This window comes from Myotis myotis, unplaced genomic scaffold (genome assembly GCF_014108235.1).
Source record: "Myotis myotis isolate mMyoMyo1 unplaced genomic scaffold, mMyoMyo1.p scaffold_m19_p_8, whole genome shotgun sequence".
Lineage (NCBI taxonomy): Eukaryota > Metazoa > Chordata > Mammalia > Chiroptera > Vespertilionidae > Myotis > Myotis myotis.
The window spans coordinates 53,888,917-53,907,284 of NW_023416390.1; the positions used below are offsets into that span (position 1 = coordinate 53,888,917).

At 41.5% G+C, this 18,368-nt stretch overlaps 1 protein-coding gene across 2 annotated transcripts in view; it reads left to right on the forward strand.

Annotated features, from left to right (window-relative positions):
• The window catches only part of DPP4 (dipeptidyl peptidase 4), a 90,437-nt gene that overhangs the window by 51,350 nt on the left and 20,719 nt on the right, over positions 1-18,368 (forward strand). For both annotated transcript variants that reach the window (XM_036320364.1, XM_036320363.1), the window contains exons 11-19: positions 5,171-5,306; positions 8,090-8,134; positions 10,388-10,495; positions 10,772-10,839; positions 11,738-11,791; positions 12,153-12,274; positions 14,377-14,424; positions 14,673-14,771; positions 17,030-17,099. In XM_036320364.1, coding sequence (XP_036176257.1) covers positions 5,171-5,306; positions 8,090-8,134; positions 10,388-10,495; positions 10,772-10,839; positions 11,738-11,791; positions 12,153-12,274; positions 14,377-14,424; positions 14,673-14,771; positions 17,030-17,099 — 750 coding nt within the window. The remainder of the gene's footprint in view (positions 1-5,170; positions 5,307-8,089; positions 8,135-10,387; positions 10,496-10,771; positions 10,840-11,737; positions 11,792-12,152; positions 12,275-14,376; positions 14,425-14,672; positions 14,772-17,029; positions 17,100-18,368) is intronic.

An 18,368-nucleotide genomic window follows, 5' to 3' on the forward strand; every position in this document is an offset into this window, starting at 1 on the left:
GTTAGTAATGTGTACCTTATTTTAAGCATCTTTAATATACCAAAAGAAACATTTACACAAGTTAGGGGTATTAATGTCACTCAACAGACAGTTACTAAATGCCTACTGTTTGCAAGGCAGCAGTCACTTTACCAGGGGATTCCCTGTAGTGTGACTTTCAAAAGCAAGTCTCTCCCAGTGCATTCAAATATGATTTGCTTTGTCGAATTCAGTTGTTCAGTTTACACACACTCGCTAGGAATAGATAGATTTCCTAGAGTGAGGAATTTTATCCTGAAAAGAAGCAAGAAGGTGAAGCTAGCAATGTTTACCAGAGGGATGGGTAGAGGTTACACAGAGGGAGCGACTGGAAGCGGAAAATCTGAAGCCAGCTGCTCAGTTTGAATACTGGCTCCAGCATTTTCCAGAGTGTGATCTTGGGCAAGTTACTTAGCCTTTCTGCCCTGCCATTTCCATGTCTGCGAAACAGGAACTCTAACATTCCTGCCACATACAGTGGGTATGAGCTTTATGTCAAGAGAGCACTTAGAACAGTTCCTGGTACATAGTAGATTCCACATGGGTGTAACCTATTATTTTGTCCAGAAATTACTCCATTGCTCCCTATTCCCATTGTACTAACCCCATTCCAGAAGTTAGAAGAGCTGGTTGAATCACTAGGTCAAATCTGGGGTAGGCAGTCACTGTCTCAAGAGGAGGTCAGGTTGCCTACACAATCCCTCTTCTACACGCCCCCCGCCTCAACCGTTATCTAACCAAGTCTACTCCACAGTTGCCTCCCCGATTTTTGCAGAATAAAATCAACTGGAGTGAAAAGTATAGCTGATAATCCTGCTTGTTGGGGTTTTCTAGTTTTAAAAGGAGACTTCGACCTTTAGGTAAAAAGTACCGTTGAGCCATTGGTTCCCTTATATCTTTTTCATGACGCACTGACATCTGGTCCTGTCATGATCTCAACTCTGGGCTGGGATATGCACTCTTATGCTGTCTCCTGCTAATTCCAAACCCTAAATAGAAACTATGATTGAAAAGAAATGTGTATACCTTAGAATTCAAAAATTACTGCATGCTCTGCTGGTGAACTATCTCACGGGGCACTCCCAGGGTGCAGAGTACACCCTGGGCTATGGAGAGTGACAAAGGCAGTGGAGGATACAGGCTCATGAACCTTTGATCTAGAAATGGGCAGGGAAGGTGCCAGATGCATGTGAGTTTCCTGGAAGACTTCCCAAGTTCCATTGCTCAGTGTTTTCAAATGGGGAAAACTTTCTATGGCTGATTTGTGAACATGAAAGCATTATTTATGGCTGTAAGTAGATAAAGCATTCAGTACCAGGTGACCCACTAATCATGTAAGAGTTTCTTTCCCCCTTGTCTGTCCCTTCCCCTGCCAGGCCACTATAGAAAAGAGGAAGGCTCTTTCTGGAGCCCAGGTTCCTAACGATGTCCCATGGAACCCTTGGAAAGTGTATACATGGGTGTGGAGATACATAATTGTAATCACATGTACATAGAATTTTTTACCTAAAAGAGTGAGAACTACTTATATAGAGCATACCACTGGGCAAGTCCTACCTCCCTGACCATTTTTTATGATTTGCAAGTTTGAATAACTTTACATTTTTGAATAGTTGGGGGGAAAAATCAAATGAAGCATTATACTTCATGAGATGTAAAAATTATATGAACTTCAAATGTCAGCATTTCTTTGGGACTATTGGGGGTGGCAAGAATGGCACTAGGTGCTAGACCAGTGGGGTCAGACCAGACCTGGGTTCAGCAACCTTAGTACCTCTGTTCTGGCTAAGAAAGAATTCAGAGCCTAGACTCCAACTCTAAGAGAACATTTATTTAGAAAATCACAAAGATAGAAGAAGTAATTCATAGAAGAAATGAGCCAAGGAAACAAGTTATAGAGGCAAAGAAAAAGCCCTTGGAGCTTAGATGTGAGGAAGGTAACGGTGACATCCTTGAGGGGAGGGGGGAGAGGGGGAGGGAAGGAGATGAAAAGGGGAAGGCACTGGTATGACCTTCTGTACCTGGCCCATCGTCCTTGCTCTGCTCATGCCTGTCTTATTGCCTGCCACAAAGCCCAGCCACACTCTTTTGTTTACTTAACGGTCTCTGAAAGGCAGAGTTGAGTAGTTGTGACAGAGGGAATATTGCCCAGGAAGCTTAAAATTTTACTATCTGGTCCTTTCCTGAAAGTTTTCTGATCGTAGCCTAAAAAGTTAATTTCAGAAAGTTTCATTTTCTCTTTTGTGTTGCATTTTTCCATTCCCTTTGCAAGTATTGTTATTCCCTGTCAGATTTATTTGCCTTTCCTTTTCCTCATGTAACATGCATTGGGCACAATGAAGAATTAGACTAGATGGGGCACCCTTGCTCCTGGGTATTTGAAGAAACATTTGTACTCTCAGACCCTTCAGCACCATCAGACTGAGTGGTGTAGGAGGAGGAGTTTCCTAGAAATCATCATGGACAGGGGATGTTTGAGTAAATAAAGGAGTTAGAGCATGACAGGCATTTCAGACTGAAGGACAGGCTGAACAAAGCGGGGCAGCTAGGAATACCAGCCATGCAGACGAGATAACGAATGTACTTTTGTTTTTTTTATCCTCACTTGAAGATATTTTTTCCATTGACTTTTTAGAGAGAGGGGAAAGGAGCGGGGGGGGAGAGAAACATTGACATGAAAGAGACACATCGATTGGTTGCCTCCTGCCAGTGACCTGACAGGGACAAATCTGCAACTGAGGTACCTGCTCTTGGCCTGGAATGGAACCCAAGACCCTTCGGTCTGAGGGCTGACACTCTAGCTGCCAAGCCAAACTGGCTAGGGCTGAATATACATTCTTTTTTATTAAGATTTTTATTTTCTTAAATATATTTCAAAGAGGAAGGGAGAATGAGAGAGAGAGATAGAAACATCCATGATGAGAGAGAATCTTTGGTCAGGCACCTCCTGCTTGCCTCCTACTGGGGATTGAGCCTGCCACGGGGCATATGCCCTGAACAGGAATTGAACATTGACCTCCTGGTCCATAGGCGGACACCCAACCACTGAACCATGCCGGCTGCGCTGAATATATATTCTTAATAAAAGAAAAGTTTGACGTGGAGGGGAGTGCCTGCTTCCGGGGATGAAGTGCTTTGCTGCTGGGTGAAGGGGGTTGGTCTTCCTTCAGTGTCTGCCACCTATGTGGGGACAGCCTAGAGGCCCTGGTACCCTGGCTGCATGAGCACCTTGTGTACCCGGCTGTGAAAGGGGGTTAGTGAAGTGGTGAGGGATTTACTGTAAAGTGCTTAATCCAGCACCTGATCCACCCTAAGTGCTCAATAAATGTTTATTGTTTGATTTAGTGTCTATAAAGGGAATGGCACGGGGAAGTGACCTGTGAATTCTGCAGAAGGAAAGCTATTTAAGCCACAAAGGACGGCATAGCATTTCCCCCCCTTTCTTCAGTGCTGCATTCCTCAGAATTTTAGTGAGTCCTTGGTTCGTGCAGGTATTCTGCCAGGCCTTGGGGATATATCTTGCAAACAAGACAATTGTGGCCTGCCTCAGAGAGCTTCCAGTCCACTAAGTGCTGGAGGAGGGCTGGGCAGAGCCTGTGAAGGAAAGAACAAGGAAGGGTTTCAGAGCTTTTATGGGGGAGGGATTACAGCCACAGGGCCAGCCTGGAAGCAGGCTTTTGTCAGTGGAAAAGACACAATCACAATGGGAGGTGGGAAGAGCAAATAAAATAAAATATCCAGAGCAAATAGTGTTAGGAAAGCTAGCAGAAAAGTAAATTATGAATTCCACACATGACACTACAAATCAAAATGCAGTTCCAAAAACTTTTAAAGGTATGTGTGGGCAGAAAATGCACTGCTAGAGATATCTCGATTTGTATAAATTTACCTTAAAATGCCAAAGGGTTTCTTAATTTCTTCACATCGTTCGTGTTTTGACTCCTGAGAAGTTTTTTTGGAATATCATTATTTTATTTTCAAAGTTTGTAGAGATATGAGTCAATCTTTTCCCCCTTTAAAAATGAAATTGAGAAAAAGATCAGCTGTGGTTTCACCCAAATAAAAATTTTCTAGAGAAGCACGTCAAATTACCAGAAAATACTCCAAACTCAGTCAGAGTCACTGGCCTCACGGTAACATTCCCACAAGAGAGAAAAGTGATGGGAAAATGTCACCCTTGACTCCCTGGCACCACCGAAGGCCAAGCTGAGGACTTGAAATATCCTGTCATGGTGTGGGCCACATATGCTAACTGCCATGTAACGTTAGCTGCTTTCCTTTTGTCAGATTTATTTTAATTTCTATTTAAAATTAAATTACACTTTGCCCAGGCCAGTGTGGCTCAGTTGGCTGAGCATAGTCCTGTGCACAGAAAGGTCACATGCCAGGTTTCGGGTTTGATCACAGCCAGGGTATGTATGGGAGGCAATCAACTTATGTTTCATTTGATGTTTCTTTCTCCCTCTCCCTGCCTCTCTCTCTCTAAAAAATAAAATAAAATAAAAAAATAAGAACATATATATTTTTTAAATTACACTTTGAGCTTTAAGAAAAGGTATAATATTATGGTAGTGACATGACCTGTGGAAATTTTTAGAAAAAATAATTTGAGTCGAACAGAGGATACACTTGGAAGATCTCAACAGACTGAGAAAAATGCTTTGGAGATTGGCAGTTTGCAGCTTCTTTTATGCATTTGAATTAAGGGGGAAGACTATGTGAAGGGGTGGGGGGTGGGGGAGCCAGGCAGGCTTGTGATTGGATTACAGGATAGTTAACAAGATTATGTGCTCTCTTGAGGGTGGTTTTGCTCCTGAGAGGTCTAAAAGGAGACATTTCAAAGGTGTGTTACCTACATGCACTAAAATAAACAGGGCTTGCTTAAGGCAAAAAATGGACCTTTTACTAAAGACATTATAGGCTTGAAGCATGACTACCCACCATAACCGGCCCAGTTAGGAATTTATGATCAGATCACCCTGTGAGGTTGCTTTCCATAAGACCTCTTTTTCATTCACAATGGTATTAAAGCTTTCAACAGACATTTAAAATTGTCTTCCCATTAAGATTCATTGCATTGAGTAGAATGTCTAAATGTACCAAGATCTAGAAATAAGTATTCTCCCCTTCTTCCTTCCTTCCTTTCTTCCAGGGATCACTACTTGTGTGACGTGACATGGGCAACCAAAGAAAGGATTTCTTTGCAGTGGCTCCGGAGGATTCAGAACTATTCAATAATAGATATTTGTGACTATAATGAGTCCACTCCCAAATGGAATTGCTTAGTGGTAAGGTTGACGAGATGTTCTGCTTCTAAAACTACATGTTATCAGCAAAGGACTGTGTGAAAACTGGGAGAGAGGGAATGTTTGGGCATCAGGAAGTGAAGTTTGAGTTTCTGTTCTTTCCAACTCTTTGTCTGACCCTGAGGCAGTAAGTAAGTGTTGACTAACTTTTAGATACTGTAACGTGATATCTGGCGGTGCTTCTATTTCACCTTCGCTCACGGGTCATGCTGTTCTGGTTATGGAAATTGCCACTTGGGAAGGTTGGTGATTGGAAACCCAGAAGATAGAATTTGATGTCAAAATTCAAAAGTACCAGAGGGCCAGGTTCTGCGCAGTCAATGAAGTGTGTTTCAAAAGAGAAAATACATGGGATGGGGAATGACTGGCTGAATGAATATATATATATATATAAAACAAAACAAATATCAAGAGGCTACAGATTTATACCATACCATGACTATCTTTAAGCAGTAAACAGTTTTAGAATTTAAATATAGAACTACCAGTCTGAGGGTGGCAACATTGAAGCAAATGAGAGTGTTGATCCAACCTTGAGGTGCCGGGTAAGCAGAGGGCGGGGTGGAGAGGGGGGAGAGGGATTTGTCCATCCAGGAGACCACAGGGTACAGCCAGGCTGGTGCAGCAGGATTAAAGCCCCTTTGGGAGCCAGTTCCCCAGGGAGAGTAAAGCCTGGTGGAGGTTTGCTGGCGTAAGTCAGCGACACCTCTACAAATTGCTTTTCTGGTAATGGGCCTGCACACCATCCCTTACTGTTCCCATCCTGGTTGGGAAAAGGACAGAATTTCACCTCAGAAAGTTCATTCATTCGTTTCTTGATTCATTCATTCGTTTCTTTATGCAACAAACACTATTATTTTCCCAGCTCTGTGCTAAGCACTGGATATTTTTTTAAAATAAAAAAATAATTAGACCGTATGCCTTTCCGCCAAATATTTATGTTCCAGTAAGGAATACCATTACTATTAGAAAAATCAATAGTAATAGTTACCATTTCTTGAACACTCACAGTAGCCACACACTGTGGAGACTGAGGCTCAGTAAGGTTAGGGAGCTGGTTAAGGTCACACAATGACCTGAATGCAAAGTGTAAAACCTAAGTTTTTTGCTTCCTGTCAATGAAACTATTCAATATCAGAGTATTATGCCCTAGAAGGGCATAAGCAAGGCTCAAGGAATGTAGAGAAAAGGAATAAGATCAACTTGACCGAGGGCAGACACAGTGGGATGGGATATGAAGTGGGAGAGACCTGGATCCCTCTGGAATAACTTGCCATATGCTGGGCAGGTAAAGGAATAAAGGCCCTATGAGTAGAGGCTCTGCAGTGTAAATAGGTTGGAGCATGCAAGATTGGGGGGGTGGGGGTACATAGGCCTAGGTTTGGGAGAGAAGGACAATGGGGAGAACTGAAGTTGGAGATCCAGAATAAGGCTCAGGTGCCATTCTGAGGACTTTGGACATATCTTAAAGACATGAGAGCTATTTTAAATAGGAAAGGATGATGGTGAGATAGAGTTACCTGTTGCCAAATGAAGTAGGCTGGGGGTTGAACAGGTGGAGAGCTGTCTGGTAGGAGAGAAGAACAGCAGGGTCTCCACCCAGGAGATCAGGGCAATGCACCAAGGAACACCTGAGGCCATAAACTAGAGCAGTAGTGGTGGACAAGGACAAGCAAAGTCAAAGAACTAGATGGCAAGGGCTGAGGGAGTGACTGTCACTTCAGAAGAGTAGGAGGCTAGAGTGATTCCCACATCTATGGCTTGGGTGAATCAGCCACTAACTAGGAAAAGCATGTCAAACTCGCAGCCCGCGGGCTGCATGCCTCATTTATTTGGCCCATGGTAGCCTTTGAGTGTGAAATGCTTGAACTAGGAGAAGAATGAAGGAGTAAGAACAAGCTGGTGGGGATGGAGGGAAGATAATGAGGTTATCCCAGTTCTGTACATGTTGAACTGAAATGCCAGTAGAGCTTCAGGGCATCAGGTGGGTATGGACCCAGGACAGAGCTCTAGGTAAGAGAGGTAAGTTATATCCGATATAATAAAGAGGTAATATGCAAATTAACCCTCACACCCTCACAAGATGGCTGCCTATGACCAGGCCGGCAGGGGGGTCAGTGAGGGATGACCAAATGACTGAACAGCAGGCTGCGTAGGGCAACCAGACTTGTGGGGGGGCCATGAGGGGCAACCAAGCCAACAGGGGGTGCAGTTGGGGGCAACCAGGCCAGCAGAGGGGGCAGTTAGGGGTGACCAGGCCAGCAGAGAGAGATGCAGTTGGGGGCAACCAGGCTGGCAGGTGGGTCAGTTGGGACAATTAGGCTGGCAGGGGGGGGCAGTGAGGGACAACTAGGCTGGTGGTGGTGGGGGGGGCAGATGGGGGCTACCAGGCAGGCAGGAAGGCAGGTGAGCGATTAGGAGCCAGCAGTCCAGGATTGTGAGAGGGATGTCTGACTGCCGGTTTAGGTCAGGGATCGGGCCTAAACCGGCAGTCGGACATCCCCCGATGGGTCCGGGATTGGAGAAGGTACAGGCTGGGCTGAGGGGACCCCCCCCCCCTGTGCACAAATTTCATGCACTGGGCCTCTAGTAATTATATAATATATAAAAAATACTAACACAGATACAAATATATGAATGGAGAATGTTTTTAATTATTTTATTATAAATGCAATTTTATTTATATTACCACAAATTAGGACTAAAGAATTGAATTCCTATATCACTTATTTTTAAAACACTGTCTTTGTCTTTTTCCCTCCTAGTCACGGCAACATATTGAAATGAGTACTACTGGCTGGGTTGGAAGAGTAAGTGTTTAAGAGTTATGGGTTTTTCTGTTGTATGGCTCAGATACTCAGAGCTATTTAATATGTAGATATACCAAACAAGGGCCGTAGGTTACTTGCTAATAGTAAAGATATGTGTTTATCTGTTTCTCAAAATATTTACATGCTCCCTGCAGAGACATCTTTTTATAGACAAAGATAACATACTCAGTTGAAAAAAGTAAGGGGACAAATGGAAAATCAATGAAGAACATGCACTTGATCTTAGCCAAAAGGCAGAGAAGCAATAATGATGAGCAGACAAAACAAGACACATACTCTAGGCCCCTGGTCGGCAAACTGCGGCTCACGAGCCACATGAGGCTCTTTGGCCCCTTGAGTGTGGCCACAAAGTTTCAGTCGCACTGTACGTGCGCGCCCACACGTGGTATTTTGTGGAAGAGCCACACTCAAGGGGCCGCAGTTTGCCGACCACTGCTCTAGGCAAATGGTAGTTCCCGGTGTGTGAAAAGCAATCACTGCAGCTAAGATGCTGAATGTGCTCATTGACCTCCTGTTTGAAGTTATGTGCTTCGGAGGCAAAAAACATGGTTTGCATCCATGGCCTGCACGAGTGTGGAAGGAGATGTGACCACTGTACATCAGCAGAAATTCAGTGGCATGCACGTCACACCCCCATGCAGCTCTCTCTGGAGCACATTATACTCATGTGGATTGACACTTGGATAGGCCCCAGATGCAGAGCTTTACCCAAGAAAGCACAGTGACCCTCGGAGACTTCTCGGGCTTCTAACTCCCATCGCAAGGCGTAGTAGGCCTTGGGCAGAATCACCAACCATGCTGCTGTAAGCCATGGAATGAAGCAAGTGGATAAAGGAACTCCAGCCATCGTGGCGCCTCATGTGAAAGATGGAGCCTGAATCTCACCTAGTTTTTATGACCGCTTCTGTTAAGCCCTCTTTAAGAGAGAAACAAGGTGGCACAAAGCATGCCAAGCTTTCGCAGCTCGTTGGGTATGGATGCGGGGCCCCCTGGTTCAGGAGCACGCCCCTTCCAGCTGGGCTGGGAGCGCGATAGCAGTCACACGTCCTTTCTCTTCAGGCATTGATTGGGCAGAGGAGAGAGGTTTGCCAACATGAAAAGTGGTTTCCTCCATGGCAAGAGACATGCTACACTTCCTCACGACTCTCTGGAAAAAAATATGTTTTTTCCTCTCTGTATTTAACCAGACAGATGCCACTTTTCACACATTTCTACTAGGCACAACTCCATCCAGGGGAAACAGGGAAATGTATTAAAAAGATAAGGCTGTGAACACAGGTCTAGAGAGGGGAATGTGTTTCAGAGCTCTGTAATGAGAACAGTGTACTGCACGCCTCAGCTTGCGCCATAAATGAATTCGCTTTGAATCACTAAAGAGAACCGGGGAGCACTTTTCTTCATTCCCAAAATGGGAGCTGATGAGAAAGGAAACATCAAGGGTGAAGCGAACCAACAATTTCAAAAGGCCATCTCCTACCTGCTCTCAAATGTAGTAAGGAAACTGAAGTTGTGAAGCGACATATTCCTTTCAGGCTGGGGTAGATACTCTTTCTGCTTAAACAACATTATGTTCTGAGAACTATCTTTATTGCACTGTAAAAAAAATGGAAATTTTGTTCTATATTTCCATACAACTGTTTTTTTGTAAACTGTTGATCGTATTCAGCAAAATGAAGAGGCTTATAATGAAAATGATAACTATATGAATGTTTCTGTACTGAAATACACAACACATTTCTTATGGTATCTAGTCCAGAAATGGTTAAAGGCTTTCTAAGTCTGACTTTTCATAAGGAAATCTGTGTAAAAGACAGTCAACAATAATATTAGTCTGCTTCAAGAAAGCGCATTTGTGACACTGAGGAAGTTTACTACTTGCAACTGCAAGGCGAATGCTAATTTTTGCACATCTCTAGCCAGAAGTCAGCATTAGCCCTCAAAGAGAGATGTCCAAGAATAACAGTAACTGCTTGCTATGCATTGAGTATCCTATGTAAGCTTCCTTATGGGCATGCTCTCATTTGCTCCTCACAAAAGAGTTCTCTAGGACTTAGATCTTTTTGTCTGCATTTTCTAGAAGGAGAATTTTCTTTCAAGACAAAATTGGTTTCATTTGGCAAGTAAATGAAGGCTGGGTTTCAAGCATAGGTGTTGTAATTTCTAAAACTAAAGCTGGGACTGAGATGAGATGACTGTGCTTTAACATGCTTTTTGTTTTCTATTATTTTCTAGTTTAAGCCTGCAGAACCTCATTTTACCTCTGATGGGAATAGCTTCTACAAGATCATGAGCAATAGTGAGGGCTACAAACACATTTGTCTTTTCCAAATAGATAAGCCAGTAAGTATTCTTACACAATTCATTTCAGGTTGATCTTATTTTTATTTTTATTTTTTTTTGAATCTGACTTGAAGTGGAAGGCATTCGATGAATGTGTACAAATAATCAAACTAACTCCAAGTTCTCGGTGCATCAAAATAAGGTAGATGGGGTGGGAGACCCAAGAAAAAGACCTGAGATGATCTGAATTCCTAATAGAAATGATTTAATTCTCTCCTTAACCTCAGTTAGAAAGAGAGCCTAATCAACCTCTTTTTTAAAAAAAATTCCCATCAGGATTGCACATTTATTACAAAAGGAGCCTGGGAAGTCATCGGGATAGAAGCCCTTACCAACGATTACCTGTGAGTATTCTAGGAGGTAAATGTACTCGTCGTAATCACACCCTCTTTGCCCAGAAATAGGAAAAAAATATCATACAAATAAAGAGTAGTCTGTTTGGAATGAGTTCAGATTTTTTTTTCTTTTTAACATACGGAGCCTTAATGATTTTCACATATGCTCAGCAGATTTGATACCCTGCCACCAAGCAGCTCTACCTCTTGCTCTTACCTGCTTTACACTAGAAGAGCTGTAGCCTCTTTTTCTTAACCACCTTGGAATACTGAACTAGTATTCAGGGGCATTTCATTAAATTCCAACTGGCACTGACATTTTGGTAGGCTTGGAGCAGCTATTTTAACTGCCCATGTCTCGGCCTTACTCTGGAAAATGGAAAACTTTGCAGAGGTTGTCGGCTACCATGAATTGGTGGGGAAGGGAGTGTTCATTTTCATTAGGATCTCGGGCACAGTTGTAATTCTTCATTGGTCTCCCCATGGAAGAAGGTGGCCACTGCCCAAAGCAGTTTTCAAAGATTCTCTTCAGATGGGGCTGCTGCCCATCTAGGAGTGGGTTATAAACCAGAAAATACAGGAAACAGTATAGATAAATGGGGTCTCAACTTCAAGTTCATTGTCCAACTAATTTTTCCTACAAAATACTTCTTTTGAGATTTTCCTTGCCACTTTAGTAAGGGGAGCAATCCTGGCATTCAGATATTTCAGTCTGTTAAATAAAAAGAATATCCTATTTAGAGATGATGGCAAAAAATGGCTTCTGGGGGCCAGGGGCAGGGAAAAATTGTAAAAGAAGGGCAAGTACTAATGTATGAGCACTAATGCTTGGTGTTGAGTTAAATACGATGTACTTGACTTTTCTTAAAAACATAATTAATAAACACTTCATTTATTTTCTTCCCAGATACTACATCAGTAATGAATATAAAGGAATGCCAGGAGGAAGAAATCTTTATAAGTAAGAATTCTGTCAAATTGATCTGAGTCTTTTAAGCTGGTGAACACTTTCTTGATTCTTTGGGGGGGGGGAGGAAAAGCTTATCCTAATTAATATATTAAACTGCAGTTATTCTCAAATGCTTTTATTTCTTTATAAATCAATCTGCAGGTCATCAAAAGAGAATGACTTTATTAGATGTTTTGTGATATTTCCAAACATTGGGAGGTTTGAGGTTATTATGAATCAATGCATAGTTTTGATTTTTAAAAGTTTCCTAGGATTGCTTTGACATTCTGATATCTTGGAATAGGGCATTATTCAATTCCTTTCTTTCTTTACCCTTTAATCAAACACTTAATTTCTGCCATTGGTTTTACAGAATCCAACTTAATAACTACGCAAACGTGACATGTCTGAGTTGTGAGCTGGATCCAGAAAGGTGTCAGTACTATTCGGCATCATTTAGTAAAGGGGCGAAGTACTACCAGCTGAGATGTTCAGGTAAGTGTGACCTGACCTCTGGGAGGTAGATTAGCAGCAGTGGGTACCCACAATGTCCATCTGAAGTAGCTCCCTCCATCCCTCTGCTTGTGAGCTACCCTCCCTCCACACTTCCCCAGCTGATGGCCCCTCCTCTCTCTGGACAACCTTCTTACTACCTCCTGGCTCAGCATTTCCATCCGTGAAGTCTCTCTTTCTATGTCCAATTTAGGAAACATTCTTTCTTCCCTGCTCAGTTCTCTCCTTTTGAATCTGAGGAATTCTTGAAATCATATAAGTCTTCTTCACTCACGTCTAAGTGGTGAGTTAATCACCTTTCCTTCCCCTTCTAACCAAGAGGCTTGTTTTATTCTGAAAACTGTCACACCCCAGAGCTCTTGTGTAACATAGCACTCCATCCTTAGATATAAACACTAGAGGCCCAGTGCACAAAATTCGTGCACTGGCGCAGAGGGTCTCTCAGCCGGGTCTGCGCCCTCTCGCAGTCCGGAAGGCCTGGAGAATGTCCCCTGGGGGCATTGGGCCTAAGCCAGCAGTCAGACATCCCTCTCACAGTCCAGGGCTCTCCCAGTCCGGAACCCCTCGCTCCTTACCGCCCGCCTGCAATGGAGGCAGGAGAGGCTCCTGCCACTGTGGCTGCATGAGCCCGGCTTCTGGCTGAGGGGCGCTCCCCCTGTGGGAGTGCACTGACCACCCGTGGGCAGCTCCTGTGTTGAGTGTCTTCCCCCTGGTGGTCAGTGCATGTCATAGTAACCAGTCGTTCTGCCATTCGGTCAATTTGCACATTAGGGTTTTATTATATAAGATACTGTGAATGGTTTATTATTTTTTGCACTTGCCCTTTTAAATGAGAAAATGTATGTGGATGGTGCCCATTACCCCACTTGCTCACTGCTCTATCTTCTGTTGCTATTGTTATTATTGTGTTTTTTTTTATTTTAAATGAAGAAACCTGGACAAGGAGAGGCAATGTGATGTCCACAGGTCACACAGCTAATAAAGGCACAACAGGATTAAAACACAGGCCCCTGTCTCCCAAGTCCTCCCTGTAATACTGTGCTAAATTACATCTCAAAATGACAGAATCTGGATATTCTGGAAACTGTTCCTAACCAAAATAGGTCTTCAAACCAGTTATCCGAATCTTTCTTTACTAGCATAGTTTCTTCATTATCATAGTTTTCTTTATGGCTCTTTACTATGGCTGTTTCGCACTATGTTAAAAGTTTTAGCTTCATGATCAAGTTTGATCCTTGAGAAAACTCTTTAATGTAGATAATATTATCCTCATTTTATATGAGGAAATTGAAGCATCGATATGTTGTCCTAAGTCACACCGCAGGTAAGACAGGATTCAAACCCAGGTCTGTATACCAAGTAATGCTTTCACTGTGGTCCTGATCAAGGAAAAAATTAATATTATCCAAATGCAGAAAATTAAATAGCTCACAAAATAGCTTTTCTATACATTACCTTCCACTCTGCAACTCCCACAGTTGGGATAAATAGTGAAGATATGGGAGGGTGAGAAAAACACTTTTGCATGCCAGGAAGGAACTGCTTATCCAAGTCAGGCACTGTGCAGATGTGCCGCGAGGCTCAGGACTCCTCCGTGGGCAGCGGGAGGGAAATCCGCCCTCCCCTAGGGGAGGCTGGCTCCACAGCTCCACTCAGAGGGGCAGCGGGCCTGAGGACTTGTGTGGTCCTTCGGGATTGTGGATTTAGGGCAGAGAATCCTAGCAGCTCTCCAACGGCTTAGTGCACAAATGAGGAAATTGGGCACCAGAATGATAACGTGCCCGAGGCACCAGCAGGGCCAGAAGTTCATTTCCTGCTTCTTTCCCCTGAGCCCTGTGCCTTTCTGGTAATATTTCTCACACTCACACTCAAGTTGCACTTATTTTAAGGAAGGGAAAACAGCTAACACTTATTAAGTCCCTTATCCACTATGATATGTATTCCATCAAAGTTAAATGGTATCAAAATTCTATCAACATTAAATGGTAATAAATGCCTTTTTTGAAAAATATGTATTTAGAAAAAAAAAAGAATACTATGCTAAAATGTGTTAAGATATATTTTTTCCCTGATTATGTTAACAGGCCCGCAAATCCCCCGCTATAGTCTGCATAGCAGCAGCAATGATAAAGGTATTCTCTTTTATTTCATCATTCTTTTGCTTCTTAGAAAAGTGTATGTAAACAGGACCGATGTGTACTTAGTGTAGTGGGATTTTCTTTGGCTTTAGAGTGTCTTAACAGTTACACTGAACACAAGGTTTATAACCTGATGCATGCATAGTCCCATCAGTGAATAGTCCACTTGTGCTTTATTGCTTTGCACAATGCAAATGCTTCACATTGTAATGAATTTCCGGTAATCTCGACTATTTGTTTAGAACTGAGACTCCTGGAAAACAATACAGCTTTGTATGAGACACTGCAGAACATCCAGATGCCAAGAAAAACACTGGACTTCATTCATTTGAATGGGACGAGTAAGTTAAATAAAAATACAAATAAATACAATCACTTGATCTGAAAATATGCATTTCAGAGTGTATATAAATGGAATTGAAGGTTGTCTCCCCATGAAATGTTGTCACAAGAACTACTAGTTTTACGTTCTTTTGTCTTAAAATACAGCATCATTCATCTCAATAGTAACTCTTTTCTCCTAATAAGTCTTAATTGTGTGTTTAACTTAATGATACCTTCATGTACTTTCTCTTAACCCAAAGTGACAAAAAATATCTAAGATGGTTGTATAAAAAAATTAAGGTTAGCTATAAAATGTTGAAACTCTGTCTCAGGAGAGAAATTCTGAATTTTTCCTAACCCTCTAGTCCCAAGAAAGAGTTACTCTAGTCCTTGGCCTGGTTGCTTGATCATGGATTATATTAAGGGACCACTAAGAACAACAAGTAGGAAATCTTATAATTTGTTCATTTCTGTTTGCTTGCTTGTTTTTTTTCTAAGGGCTGACAATTCATAAGGAGGGAGAAATCCATCAGGATTTATTTTAGATTTATTTTTTAAATTTAATTTTATTGTTGACAGTATTAGATTTATTTTTTTTTTAATATAGGACAATAATAGAAAAAAACTCACCTCATCTCATTTTAAATGGCAGGAAGAGCCCTGGGAAGTGTAGGGCACCTCTGAAGAACAGTCTAGAGCAGTGCTATTCAAACTGAATGTGCAAAAGAGTCACCTTGGACCTTGATAATATGCACATTCCTATAAGGGTGGGCCCAGGATTCTGAGTTTGTAATAAGTTTCCAAGCATTGCCAGAGCTGCTCCCCCTGTACCAGGCTTATCTGGCAAGGGCTTACCCCCTTAGTGTTTGGGAGAACTAGCTGGACTTCCAGAGAGGCATTGAATACCAAAATGTGAAGTTCTATTTCAGTTGGTAAATAGTGGGGAGCTCCAGAAGGTTTTAGGGCCAGGGAAACCACAGGACTGGATAGATAACCTGATAGAAAGTGAAGGATGGTGTTGCCAGAGGGGGAGGCTCCAGCTGGGACGTGATTATACCATCCAAACTCCGGGAAAGAAAGGCCTAGGGAGAGTCTGGGAGGAGGGAGCAAAGGGAGGTAGGACTAGGGATTAGAAGGAACCCACTCCCCAAAGAATAGACTGCGCATCTTCAAAGGGGGGAACTAAAACACTTCTAATCAACTAGTGCTAATCAAACAAAAGAGAGATCCAATGGTGGGTTTGGCATATTCATTAGAAACATTATGATCAACTAACTCATAGATCAAAATGTAATAAACACTGACATTTCTGATCTTATAAATACATTTGATCAAAAGACATAAAATAATCAGTAAAATACAAATGGGAGAAGTCTATATAAAGAGTTTACTCCTAAATCTTACTTTTTTCAACAATTAAAATAATTGTCACCAAAAAAACCAAAAAGATAAATCTAAGGAAGAAGCAGCTCCAGACAGGGAAATTTTTCCCTACAGGTTAGTCCAATCTCCTGAAGCTGGAGGCAATCTTATTAAAATATGGAACAACTCATTTTTTCCTCTCTTTTTGATTTATTAGTCTAGCTCATCAACCTGAATTTGGGAGCAAAGGAAACCAATTCATTATTTAGGGACACATTTTATTGAACTGATGTTAAACCAAGCACAGAGAATTAAACAGGCCTGGGAAAGATCGTATAGAAAGTACACAACAGTCTGCTCTATGTAAGCCTGATTTCATGCTGTGAAGCAGACAGCTGAGAATGGGAGCTCAGCTTCGTGGCCTGGGATGGCAATAAGAATTATACAAATGTTATTAGATCAGAGCTTTAAAATAGAATTGGGGCCAACTAAAAATCCTAAACATCTTCAAGGAAATTCAAGAAGATGAAAACATTTTGCAGGCAAACTTAGAACATAAGCCGTAAACAAACTAGATAAGTAGATCAAAATGCCAAAGAACAGAATCACAAAAACAAAGCATTAGCAATTCTAAAATGCACTTTTATCTTACAAGGCGCCGATGTATTTAATAGTATTTAGTAGATACATTAGAAACAATTTTATTGATTTAATCTGAACTAGTATTTTAACCTGATAGAGAATGATTTTATTTCTTAAAAGCATTCTGAATGCAAGTAGTTCACTTCTTTTTCCTATTCTAATTTAACACATTGTTAAACTCTAGATATGACTTATTACTAACAGATAAGGAACCAAAATCATGTGCTAATCATTGTTCTTAATTCACTAATTAATCTTTCTGTTTGTTTAGAATTTTGGTATCAGATGATCTTGCCTCCTCATTTTGATAAATCCAAGAAATATCCTCTACTAATAGATGTGTAAGTATGTATTCAAGAGGAGGGAACTAAAAATTCAGAAGTTAACTATTGTACTTTTTTATGCTCAGTGTAGCTTGCTGAAGAAAATAAAGCAAAACACATCCTTTCTCGCTTCCTGGATCACTGTGCAGCAATTTTACTATTTCCTTCTATTTTGTAATCACAAACCCAAGCATGTATTTTCTACCTTCTTTTTAATGGAGAAGGGAGACACCCTTCTTTCATCATAATAGCATATGGAGTTTGTTTTTATTTGTTTCCCTGAACTCCAAGAGAATTCCAAAGGAATTCTCAAGTCCCCATTTTTATCCTTTCATTGTGGACATTTTAATGAGAAAGATGGTATTAACAGCTTTTACAGTTTCCTTACCCGCAAACTTGGCCACAGCATTTCCCATGATTGCCTTTGTTTTAATAGGACATCAGGTTTTTCTTTGGTTCCTGAAATATCACTGCCTGGTATTTTCCATTCCTCTTTTTGGTGAAAAGAACATATGTGATATAAGAAAGTAGTCATTATAATCCAAACTTCTTCAAATCTTAAAGAAAGTTCTGAAATCACAAGTCTTTGAGCAATAACTGTGAACTCATGTGAATTCTAAATATGGCAGCTTTGTGAAACATCTTTGATAATTATTAGGAATACATTTAACTTTCATCCTTCTAAAATTGCTCTGACTTCACCCACAATGCCACAATGCCAGTCTTCCTGTTCTAGCTTGACTCATTTCCTTTATTCAAAATAAAACAGAACAGAACAAAACAAAACAACAAATGGGTTGGGTGCCTTGTGTGTGCCAGGTGACTTGCCTTATTTGGTTCACACAGCAAACCCATGTGGTGAGTTCTGTTGGGCCCATTACACAGAAGAGAAAAACTGAAGCTCAAACTCAGGAACACCACATTTCTGTTGTTACCAGCAAAAGAAGGAAGGGTACACATTTAGCATCAGATACAGCCGTGTTCCATTGTATTTACAGTTCTGTGTAAACAAAACATATAAGCTGAAGGAAAGAGGTATTTTAAGTTTCCAGATGTTTAAATTAAAAGCAATGAGGAAGCGATGGGGAGCCTCTTTTGATTAACAAGGGGAAAATAGAGGGCTTGGAGAGAAATTTGCATACAGCTGTGTGTTGGGTAAGATGTAGCTTATAAAGATCGCAGATCCAAGGGAGTTAAACTTGTTAACAAATAGAATGCCAAACAACCTACCCAATTTCAAATAGTCTGCTTATCCTTGGAAGTTTTAAAGAATCGTGTTCATTCATA